Source organism: Podarcis cretensis, assembly GCF_951804945.1.
Source record: "Podarcis cretensis genome assembly, chromosome: 8".
Taxonomy (NCBI): domain Eukaryota; kingdom Metazoa; phylum Chordata; class Lepidosauria; order Squamata; family Lacertidae; genus Podarcis; species Podarcis cretensis.
The window spans coordinates 55,199,356-55,212,104 of record NC_137177.1 but is presented as its reverse complement, the minus strand read 5'-3'; the positions used below and the strand labels follow the sequence as shown (position 1 = coordinate 55,212,104).

The 12,749-nt window shown below is 40.6% G+C and overlaps 1 protein-coding gene across 9 annotated transcripts in view; it reads right to left on the bottom strand.

Moving 5' to 3' along the window:
* FTO (FTO alpha-ketoglutarate dependent dioxygenase) overlaps positions 1-12,749 on the bottom strand; it is a 269,303-nt gene that overhangs the window by 130,447 nt on the left and 126,107 nt on the right. Inside the window, exon 9 of one of the 9 annotated variants that reach the window (XM_079988832.1) lies at positions 3,888-3,936. The exons of the other annotated variants lie outside the window; for them this stretch is intronic. Within the exon in view, the coding sequence (XP_079844958.1) occupies positions 3,903-3,936 (34 nt within the window). The 3' untranslated portion in view covers positions 3,888-3,902. Of the gene's footprint in view, positions 1-3,887; positions 3,937-12,749 lie in introns of those variants that run through there. 9 annotated transcript variants of the gene reach the window in all.

Genomic DNA, 12,749 nt, shown 5'->3' with positions numbered 1-12,749 from the left:
CCAATGAACTCTAAGGATGCTTCATACAAAGTAAAGCCCTTTAGCAGGTGTAGTAAAAATGTGGATCTGTGTCGCAAAAGGACAGTTTTGTTCAGTCTGGAATTTAAACTCGGAGATTGTAAATTGTTTTGATTGGTTTTAATATTTTAATTGTTGTAACCTTCCATGAGGAAGGGAAGGGAAGAAAAATGATAGATGATAGATAGATAGATAGATGATAGATAGATAGATGATAGATAGATAGATGATAGATATAGATAGATAGATAGATAGATAGATAGATGATAGATAGCAGTGGTCATCGTTCTCAAAGTAGACCCACTGGGCATGGCTAACAGGCCGATTAATTTTGACTGGTGTACCCTAAATAAAAACTTAGTTAGATGCAAACCCACTAAAGCAAACCAACCTAGGTGGCTGTTCTTAAGACTTATATGTAGATCAGAACAGCTAGCAACTGGATTATATTTCACCAAATTCTGCAGTGCTGTTTTGGTTCAAAAATGTGTACAAAAATGAACCGTCTATGGGGGATATGTGTACCAAAACAAACAAATCAAGAGAATTTAAACATGAGTTTTTTCATGAACCCTAAAAAACAAACAAACCCAGAAACCTGGACTGAATGGATTCCTGAATGGACATGGGTGAAACTGATGACAAACTGAAATAGGCTGATGTTGTCTATCCCTGGTTGTAAATGAAGATCACCGGTGTGTGGGCTTTAAATCATGCAATGGGAAGGTTTGATTGGCAGTGGTTTCCCAGCATACATACATAGAAGAAAGCAGTTGGGCATAAGATCTTCACAGTGCCATCTTAAATGAGTGGTCTGAATGCACCCAGTGAGGCAGCAATTTTAAAGCTAAGCAGGCATGGTTCTGATTCAGGGGTTGCTGAGAAACCAGGGGAAACCCCAGGTTATCTGCTTGCAGCTTTCAATAGGAGGACATACGTTTAACACAAGCCAGTAATTTCACATTATCAGATACCGGGGTATGCCTTGGTCCACAGAGATGAGTGGTTAAGTAGAGCTAAAAGTGGGAGATTGGCAATTATACTTATGGCAATTATACTTATGACAAGGAATGGTTAAAAAGATCAATGTTTATTGACCACAATGAAATATATGGATTCTTTATCGGTTATTTTTTGTGGGAACAGGGAATAGAGAGAGAGTAGGACTCCTTTATTTGTTATTGGAACATGAGAGTTAAAGGAACATGTAACTTTGAGAAATGTATTGTCATTGTTAGATTGTCAGTGTGCACCTGAGATGTTTGGCATCTTGTCAATTTCTCTTATTTTCTAATTGTAATTATGGCAATAGAGTAATTGAGATCAAATATTTTTAAAAAACTATTTATGGGTTGTTTTATTACTAATTTGAAAGGCATTTCATGAAAAACAAAGAAACCAATTACTTTGATCCAGGTAAAGTTAGCTGTGCTAGCTGTGACTATATCAGTGTAATCAATGTAATGTTACTCATAACTAATTTAAGTTCCAATGCTTTCAGTTGTTAAGTCATCTATTGTTAATTAAAAACTGTGCACCCCACTTTTCTTTTAAAAAAGCAAACAAAGGCAGATAGCAACATCATTAAAAACAACTACACACCAATCCAACTAATTAATTTGAACTTTGCCTATGATCCCAGGTTCACTTACCTGAGGGGAAGCCCATTGAGCTCAGGGGAACTTACATAGGATTGCTCCAAATGTCATGGCTAACTTCACTAGGATTGGGGCAGCTGTTTGTCCTCTGTTCTATTTATTTTATATGCAGTATGACCTCGTCCATCAAACTCACCTTGAGCTGGATAGGGGCTCAAATCAGACCCCACAATAAATTAATGTCGCTCATATGGTGATATAATGATATGGATCTGCAATTGCTTTGAATAATGGAGAACTGTATCAGGGGGAACCTACAGTATAAATATTTTTAGCTGCATGCATGTATTCAGCATCAGAGGGTATTTTTATTTCTGCATGTCTACAATTTATAAGTGCCTTTCTTGCTGACTGAAGGGGGGTGGGTAAACAAATGTCAAGACAGATCTCAATTTTGCAATCTGCAAATCCATAAATAAGATCCTATACAATAAAACCTAGATCTCAGTTAAATCAATGTAAGTTCTCTCAGGGCCAAGGTTTCTCTCTATAAAGGCAATTTCCCAAATGCATTTTTGACCTGGTACTGACCCTACCTTGAAAATGCAGTTTTCTTCCAGGATTGTTGATGCAACAGAATACAACAGGGCTTTTGGAATCATTCCCTCTTTGGTCTATTATTTCCTTCCATGGCATTTGCCTCCCCCTCTCCATTTTTTTTTTCAACACACACACACACACACACACACACACACACTTGTATGTATTTCACTGAAAATATTTCACAGTTCACATGTGCCAGCAAGGTGCCCATCAGCCAATTTTTAACACTGACTTTTAAACCAGCAAATTACAGTATTCTCCTCCTCAAATAGTAGCTAAGTATTACAGAGGGGTAACTAAGGGAAGGAGTAATAAGGGCATGTGCTTGGGGCATAAAATAGGCATCAAAGATCATGCACTACACTGACAGTTATGAAAATAAATATTAATTGATGTAATGGTTTCATTAAGCACCTTTTTGAGGCAGCCAAGGAAAAGCCAGATACTGATAGAGTGAGGGGCTTAATGAGAGAAGTAGAACGACTGCAGCCTAACACAGTAAAGCTCATTGGTTTGTTACTACTAGTATAGAAGCATAAAAATCAAGAAACGGGAAAGGAGACTGCAATTCTGTATCCACTTAGCTGGCAGTAAGCTCCATTAAAATCAATAGGATTTCAATCTGAGTAGACTGGTGTAGACACAGGATTACATTTGAGCAGCTATGGGTAGGATTGAGCTGTCAAAGCTGTTGTGTTTTTTTGATCAAATTGCATTGCATTTTCAATTTCACAGAACTTTATCATACATTTTGTTGAACCAACTTTAAAACTGATCTATCATAAGGCCTTGTTTTACACAAAGGTCCTATATTTAAATCAGAAGGCATTATCTTTCCTGGTTGGAAAAATACATCGCAATACTTTTGCAGGGGTTGCGGGGGCAATGAAACCTAGGATTACTTTACATCTTCATAATTCATGTAACATTTGTTCATCAACACATTCTCCTTTTCTTTTTGAAAATATAGATCAGTCAGCATTCACTGATTTAGACAAATGGAGACACTTTGGAGACAACTCCTGTTGGAGAACATGCTATGATTATTAAATACATAGTTTGCCGAATATTACCTTGCTTTGATAAGCCACTCTGTGTGTGGAGGAGATTTTAGCACCCCAACCCCAACTAATAAATAGCTAGAAGCCTTGCACCTGATGTTGCTGAGTAATTCTAAGAAGCCAAAATAACAGTGCAGTTTTGAAAGGTTCAGTCCTCCATCTTGATTCAAAATGATGTATCCAAATGCAGACAAAATCCTGTTTTTTAATCTCAAGAACCATCATGCAAAATTTGGCAATGCTATCTTAAGAGGTATCCAAATACACAGAGGATACACAAATAAACAACTTTCCAAAAAGATGGCTATAGTTGCCATGCTTTAATGAATTTCATATTATAACTGCATATTGTTTGTTCACAGGTGTTCAGCAGTTGGACAAATATTCACCCAAGACAGCTAAAATCATATTTATTTACCTTGAACTCTGATATAAAAGTTGAGAAAATGAAGAGGAATAATAATAATAATAATAATAATAATAATAATAATTTATTATTTCTACCCTGTCCATCTGGCTGGGTTTCCCCAGCCACTCTGGGTGGCTTCCAACAAAATATTAAAATACAATAATCTGTTAAACATTAAAAGCTTCCCTAAACAGGGCTGCCTTCAGATGTCTTCTAAAAGTCTGGTAGTTGTTTTTCTCTTTGACAACTGGTGGGAGGGCGTTCCACAGGGCAGGTAGGACAGGAAGAAAACACACCATTATAAGAGACAAAAGGTTTGATTCCCCCACCCCTTAAGATGCAACAAAGGGAATGAAAATACTTCACTTTGACCATTATAAATCCATGATACCTGAAACTTTTCCTATGAACTAATTTTGCAACAAAAACTCACCCCCCTCAGAGTGTGCATGAAAATAGAAGTGAACAGATGTCCCCCTCCCCTCCCCTCTAAACCCATTCCTCCCTACAATTAAACCAGCAATGATTTTACAGACCAGTGAGTTGCTCCAGCGTGTGAGCGCGCATCTGTGTTTGTGTTTATGGGGCTAATCACTCGTGTCTTTGAGCGCCCCCCCCCCATCCTGGCTCTTCCTACACCTCTCCAACTCCAATACATAACCACTGCCATCAGACAGTATCAAGTTCGTCTCTCCCTCTCCCTCCTTTTCTCTTCCTGCACTTTGCAGATGATGCCTCTAACCATCATGACAACAGCGAAGGCAGGAGGGAGGTCTCCGTACCTGCCTACCTAAAACAAGTTTCTGTAAAGTAATGAATAGAGACAGCTTGGGGACCATCCACCTGCACCAGCCTGCCTTTTACTGCTTGAAAAGCAAAACCACGAGGGATTGGCAGAAGGTACTTGTCTGACAGGGCCAGGACAGGCTTCCTCCTCGGTGACAGCCCGGGCCTTGCCTCTTAAACCTGACCCGCCATAATTCCTTCACAATGCAGCAGCAAAGCAGCTGACAGTAGCAGCTGCATCTCTTAAGCGAGATGGATGGAATTTTCATAACTAGTTCCCCAAGTTGCATTTTACCTTCAAGATAATTTATGAGCCGCTCCAGAGCCTTGAAGAGACAATATGCTTGCCATAAAATTAACTGTAACAGTCTTGTAGGTTATAATTAACACTGGGAGGGTAGCACCAACTGGGTGAAACACATGGCATAATTGATAGTGAAACTGGAAATTAAGGGGAAGCTAACAATATCATTACTGTGCACGTCGCTTGGGCAAAACCAACGCTTTCCAGGGGTTAATTGCACTCTCTTTCCAATCTACACATCTCTGATGGGGAGTAGATGTGTGTCCCGGGTAGGAGGAAAAGGCAAAAGAGGCAGGGATACTTGGCAAGTCCACTGTTGCACCTGGGCTGGTGGATTTGCATTATGGCTTCCTGACAGGAAGAGACATATGCATGGAACATGGCAGCATCTAAACATCTGGCGCCAAGGACACCACTGATGAATGGGGAAACCTCACCAGATATTTCATTGTCTCAGTAAATGGTGACCTTAATCTGCAAACAGTTCTCCTCAAAAGTTTCCCTCCCTGCTAGGTAAACACCCCCACCCCCAAAAAAGTATGCCTATTGGGACTAGTAGAGTGAATGAGAAGGAAGCCAAAAGTAGGTGGAGCAAGAGGCAAAACAAAGGCACCCCTGACTGATCAGGAGAAAGGAGTAAGTAAGGAGGCCAGCCAGTGGGGATAGCTGAGTGCAGACTGTGGATGGTGGGGCAGTGCTGTATTTGCCCTAATGGAACTGTTGGCCTCCATCTTGAGCAGCAGCTCAGACTCGATTCTGACCCAGGCAAGTGGGGGCAGCCAGATTAGTTGGTGACGCTGCCCTGGAGGCAGAGGTACTAGATACCAACCCATGGCACAACATCGCCTGAGCCAGATCCTGGTGGTCAGATGCCTCTTCAATCCCAAATTGGGACCTCCAAAGGCAGTAAAACTTATGCCTCCTGAAGAGCCAGATTCCTCACACCAAGGACCCCATGCATGTGTTCATTGTTATGTACTCATCCCTTATATCCTCATTACAACCCTGCGAATTGGGTTAAGCTGAGAAACAGTGAATGATCCATGCTCTCCCATTGAACTTCATGGCTGAGTCAAGATTCGAAGCTGTCTCTCCTTGGTCCTCATCCAACACTGGCTCACTAGGAACACTAGTTGCTAGGAACCAGAGTGTGTGGGTGTCTGGGAGGGAAATTACTTTATCGTGGGAACAAAGGCATGGATCCTAACTTTCCTTTCATGAATGGAGTAGGGCTTTGCTATCCCCTTGCAGAAAGTACCAGGTGAGACTGCGGTGCCCTTGGGAATGATATGGTGGTGGGTATGGTGAGAAGATTGCAGGTGGACTGGGGACTTTATCTGAACAGAGGAACAACTTAAGGCAAAGTTTAAGGAGAACAACAATGGGTAAGGATGGATCTGTTTTTAATGGAACACCCCATTTGGCACAGGTTGAGCATACAGGAATATTTTAACTTCTCTTAATATAACAACCCAACCTGGCTGTGAATTAAGATATGCTAAGTGCATGTCCCTCCCCACAAAAAACAATTCTGCTCTATAACAGTTGCCTTAAGAAATGCTGAAGTGTGATTATCTTAACATCTAATTCATCAAAGGAGAAAAACAAGGAAAACATACTGATGCTGCAGAGTTGATGAACAGAACCAATTTTATAAAAAGGCAATCTGGAACACCATCCAACCACTTATCCATTCTCTAACAAGGACCAGAAACTGAAGGTATTTATTTGTGTCTTTCATACACACACACACACACACACACACACACATATACACACACACATATATGTCCCTGGACAAGATATTGGAAAATGGTTTGATAAATGATGGAACAGTGTCACCTACAGGCAAGATAAGCAGTTAATAAACCACCTCCATCCTCAGCCACTTCCCCAAGGTGACAGCTGAATTTAGACTTTATCTATAACCTGGAAAATACATGGCAAAGGAAATGACTAAGATACACCGGGGACACCCCTAGTATAAAATAAAATTACTACTCTTCATGTGTGGCAAATTGTCTTCTTAAGATAAACACACTGTACAGCTAGCGATTAATCCATTATGGGGCGGACAAATTGCTAACCTTTCCTCTCCAGGGCATTTCTTCAAATCAACCTTGACCATGATGGTCAAAAATCATTCTGATTAAAGGGCTAACACGGCAGCTAAAGACAAATTTGGGGGTGTCAAAAGTACACTTATCTCTCCTTAACATCAAGCAGAACGCCTACATAACTCATAAGCTTTGTGGAAATGTTATCCATGAATCTACCAGCCCAGAAACTAAAAATATGTACTGGCCAAGCTTATTATGAGTTTGGGAGCAAAGTTCAGAAAATATATGAAACCAAAACACCCAGCTAGCAAATATTAAATAGCTATTTACATTCTGAAATGAGGTCTTTACTGAGTTACTATGTTCACTAGATTAGTGTAAATCTTCATGAGCATCTTGGATGAAGATGGAGATCCTAATTTGTACACAGAGTTATCACCTATCCTAGGAGGTCAGGGCAGTCCCAAAGAGCAATGAGCATGTCCAAGGCAGAGAATGGCTGTTTCATGTCCACCTTGAGATCCTAGGCACTCAAGGAGCTTCTGGGTAGGCTTAACTATTTTCTGTATATGTCTTCTGCTTTCACAATACAAGCCGCAAAAGAAGTCCCATTTTGAGCTGGTAACAATAAATACTCATTTGGGCCACGCTAAAGAAGACACATGCAGCAGTGTGATCTCATGCATGTTCAGTGAGTAGAGACGGAGGGGAAAACTATTGCATTTTAATGAGAAACTACCTAAGTTGTGCTTCTTGAACCAAGACACAAATCGAAACAGCTATCTTTCAAAATTTGCATTTTTCTGAATTTTGTGATTCAGTTCAACAACCAAACAATATATACCAAAAATGCATATATTCATGAATATAACATACTAAATACCTTACATTAGGGTAAATTGCTTGCACAAATGTGTACATCAGTCAAAACTTCAGGCAAAAAAAAAAAATGTGTTTACAGTATTAGGAAAATTTCTCACTAAAGGGCTGAGAAATTTTCATAAGGATCGTTTCTTAAATAAACATGCACAAATTGTTGAGGAAATGCAGAGAAGTGAATTTAAGGTTTGGAGAAATGAGGAAGTTGCAGAAGCAACATGGACAGATTTGTCTATCTCTACCCGTACGTAAGTCCCAGTGTGATCAGTTTGTTTAGGAATGCAGTCCTACTAGAATTCCACCTCTGAAGCAAAGAACATCTAGGCTCAGCCAAGTGTTGGGAAGCACCACTGCTGAGCTCCCTGAAGAAAGTATGGGTTACAAATGGAATAGCTAGCTAAATTTGAAGGAGGCCATTCTGAGCCACTGGGTTGTATCCAACTAAGTTTGACTCACAACAGAACAAGTTCCTCATGCCCATTAATTTCAATAGGTCTACTCCAAGTAGAATTTAGTTGGAATAATATTTTTTGCTTTTGCCAAAAAAAGAAAGGAAGAAAGTAGACTACCTATAGCAGCAGTAGCCAAAATGGCATCATTCTCGATACGTTGGACTCCCATCATCCTATGTTGAGGGCGGTGAAGGTCCTGTGTGAGTGTCTGGAGGCGGTTGGAGGATGGATGGCGGCTAACAGATTGAGGTTGAATCCTGACAAGACAGAAGTACTGTTTTTGGGGGACAGGAGGCGGGCAGGTGTGGAGGATTCCCTGGTCCTGAATGGGGTAACTGTGCCCCTGAAGGACCAGGTGCGCAGCCTGGGAGTCATTTTGGACTCACAGCTGTCCATGGAAGCACAGGTCAAATCTGTGTCCAGGGCAGCTGTTTACCAGCTCCATCTGGTACGTTGGCTGAGACCCTATCTGCCTGCGGACTGTCTCGCCAGAGTGGTGCATGCTCTGGTTATCTCCCGCTTGGACTACTGGAATGCACTCTACGTGGGGCTACCTTTGAAGGTGACTCGGAAACTACAACTAATCCAGAATGCGGCAGCTAGACTGGTGACTGGGAGCGGCCGCCGAGACCATATAACACCGGTCTTGAAAGACCTACATTGGCTCCCAGTATGTTTCCGAGCACAATTCAAAGTGTTGGTGCTGACCTTTAAAGCCCTAAACGGCCTCGGTCCAGTATACCTGAAGGAGCGTCTCCACCCCCATCGTTCTGCCCGGACGCTGAGGTCCAGCGCCGAGGGCCTTCTGGCGGTTCCCTCATTGCGAGAAGCAAAGCTACAGGGAACCAGCCAGAGGGCCTTCTCGGTAGTGGCCCCCGCCCTGTGGAACGCCCTTCCAGCAGATGTCAAAGCGATAAACAACTACCTGACATTCAGAAGACATCTTAAGGCAGCCCTGTTCAGGGAAGTTTTTAACGTGTGATATTTTACTGTATTTTTGGTTTTTATGGAAGCCGCCCAGAGTGGCTGGGGAGGCCCAGCCAGATGGGCGGGGTATAAATAATAAATTATTATTATTATTATTATTATTATTATTATTATTATACGAGTTGAAGCTGATGGGAGCTGCTGTCCAACGATCAGTGTTAGAAGCTGAGATATAAAAGTTAGGAGCTATATGGCACCTTAAACCTAGGTTATGGGCGCAACAACGGAATGTCTAGTCACACTTTTTTATAACAAGAATACAAAGCTGAAAATGTACAGTATGAACGGCAGCTAAAATATTATGTTCATTTTTCACATGGTCTAGTCCCACCCCTGCCCACCCACCTAATATTCTTAAGAGGATCTCTTCTCCAGAGAGTAGCTGGAAGTGGGGAGGCAGAAAAAGGTCCACCTTTCCTTCCACTTTACAGTTTTAATCTGAACCCTTAGGCGCAGTACTGTGCGCACTAGAGCTCAGAAACTGTTCACACTAATAAAATTCCCCATCGCAAAATGCGCCTAGCACAATGAGAGTTTTGAACATTGCGAACAACATCCAGAAGACATCATGCTGCCTAACCCAATCTACAGAATTGTCTTCAAAGACTGTCTGCAGATGTTAACCAAGAATGAGCTTATATGGGGTGATTTTACAGATTATCTTTTAGAGCTTAAGGGTACAAGCTGATCCTCAATGGGATGTCAATGTTCTAGGTTCACAAATATTTTAAATTATATGTTTATATTAATTAAGTTAAAGCAAATTAAAAGGGGGAGGTGATTTAGAGGTGCACAATGCACAATTTTTTTTAAAAAAAATGATGCATAAATCTTGCTCAATAAATAAATAACTAGTGGGGGAAAGTAGAGCAGGTTTGAAGGAAGTGGAAAAAACAGGAAGTTACTTTACATCTGCTAAAAAGGGGAGTTTCAAATCCTATTGAAAATAAGTGAATGGTATGCCATAGCACCTCACCACAATATGAACACCAACCAGGTCAGGTGGGGAAGGAGGGGGCAGATAGCAACACAACTCTCTCTCTCTCTCTCTCTCTCTCTCTCTCTCTCTCTCTTTTTCTCTCTCTCTCTTTCCTCCTCTTCATCCAGCTACATTATCCGTACCTTCTCTTTCTGCTCTGTCCCTTTTGTGTCCTGCCTTTTTAGATTGTTTTAAGCTTGCAGACAAGGACCGTCTTGTTCTGACTGCACAAAAGCAGCACAGGGAACCACTTTAGTGAGGGCACACATGCTCTAAATAAATACATACATTTCATCAATAACTTCATTAAGGTCTTTTACTTCTCAATTTTCCAGGTCCCATCAATGTTGCCTTTGATGGAAGGAGGTGAGGGGAGCGTTACTAACTTCAATATTAAAGTTAAGCCTAAGGGCTAACTCTATGATCACTGGATGGAAGACTTTCTAAAATTTAAAAAAGCAATACAGAACTGCTTTTAGAACTCTGTAACTTATTTTAGGTTTTTTTTATATAAAAAAATGAAATTGTTTACTAGAACGTTTGCTTTGTTTTTGTCTTAAAAGATACATCTGTTTGCCACCCTGGGCTCCCTAGGGAGGGAGGAAGGAAGGAAGGAAGGGAGAGAGATAAATTTAATAAATAAATGAAATGAAATAATATTTTAGACTGATCTTTTTCAGCAGCAATTTCACCAGTATTCTAGGGATTTCCTAGCATACTCAAAGCAATATGAAAATGAAAATGAAATCATCACTGGTGGGGGGGCAGTATTAGGATGCAAGGTGCCAATGGGACTTAAGAGGAGAAAAGACATTTCTGCAAAAGATTACCCCTCTCTGTAGTCATGGCTCTCCAGAAATTCCAATGGGTTATAAAAATGCTGGTCTTCCAATGTCACCTTCTGTCTCTACCTCCTCCCCCTTCCCTCCTGCAGTTCTCATCTGTTGCTATAAATAATTTTTCAGGGGTCACTAAGATCATTGCTTTAAAAGTAACATCTTAACAGAAAGAACCATTACCCCAGTGCAGTGTATGTTGACAACCTAGCTTGCACCAGAGATTTCTTTGGCTGCTGCTTCATTGTTGAGAGCAGGGACTGCATGTGTGCGTGTGTATATATATTATTCCAACAGGGAATTAGCTGTGTGAAATTCTAAGCAGAGCACAGGTTTGAAAGCATCTTTTTCTTTTTTTTTTTACTGTTGTTATTCTTCTAAGGAGATAAATCAGAAGCACCCTTAAGAAGGGTATGGTAGAGCTCACACGTTATGAATCAGAGTCCATACCCACAAATATGTGTCAGTTGTTTGCATCCCAAATAAAAATCCCTACCTTTTATAAAGCTTGTGCTCTTGCTAACCTGGAAGCAAATTTGGCTCATTACAGAATGGGTAAGATATCTGTGCCCCTCCAGATGCTGCCAGATGACACAGCCCATCATTCCTGTGCTGGCTAGGGCTGATAGGAATAGGAGTCCAGCAATAAGGACCCAGCTGCACTATGCAGCTAAAGCAATATCATAGCACTTGGAACAGGGAGATCGCCTTGCCCCATAGACGCCCACTTGACTGCTTCAATCTGCGGAACTGGCACTGCCACAGGTGCCAAACAATACCCGCGTTTGTAAGAAATCTATGTTGTAGTGTGGTTGCACTTACATTTTGGAATGGCATCTCTATTGCTATCAGGCAAGTGCCTTCACTGTACTCTTTCTGGTGCCTGTTAAAAACAGTTTTGTTTATAAAAGCCTACCCAGATATCCAGAATGTTGATGTGTGTTTTGATCTGTTTTTAGTTTGCTGCTGATACTATTTTTCCCCCTAAATGTTTTAAATTGTTTGAGGGGTAATTTAATTAAAAAAAATACCTGCTCAAGTAGTGTATAAATTTTATTAAATAAAATTAATAAACTAAACAGTCATGGCTCCCCCCAGGAAAAGTATTCTGGGAACTGTAGTTTGTTCCTGGTGTTGAGAGTTTCTAAGAGGAGACCTCTCTTCCCCTCACAAAGCTGCAATTCTTAGACCGGTTTTGCAACCAATCCCTCTTCACGGTAAACTCTGAGAATTGTAACTCAGTGAGGGGAATTGGGTGTTTTAACAACTTCCAGCATCCTTAACAAACTACCATTCCCAGGATTCCTTGGGGGAAGCCACGGCTAATTGAAGTAGTATGATACAGCTTTGTGCATACTGCAAATGAGTCCAGAAAGATAGATAGATAGATAGATAGATAGATAGATAGATAGATAGATAGATGATAGATAGATGATAGATAGATAGATAGAGATAGATAATAGATGATAGATAGATAGATAGATAGATAGATAGATAGATAGATAGATAGATGATAGAGATAGATAGATGATAGATAGATAGATAGATAGATAGATAGATAGATGATAGATGATAGATAGATGATAGATAGATAGATAGATAGATAGATAGATAGATGATAGATAGATAGATAGATAGATATGAAACATCCTCATTAAGCAACATACAGTCAACCCTTGATTGTTGAACTTAATCCATTTCGGGAATCTGTCCAATTCCCGAAATGGTTCGAAAACCAAGGTGCAGTTGGAAGAAGATTGGAAAAAATTTAAAGTAT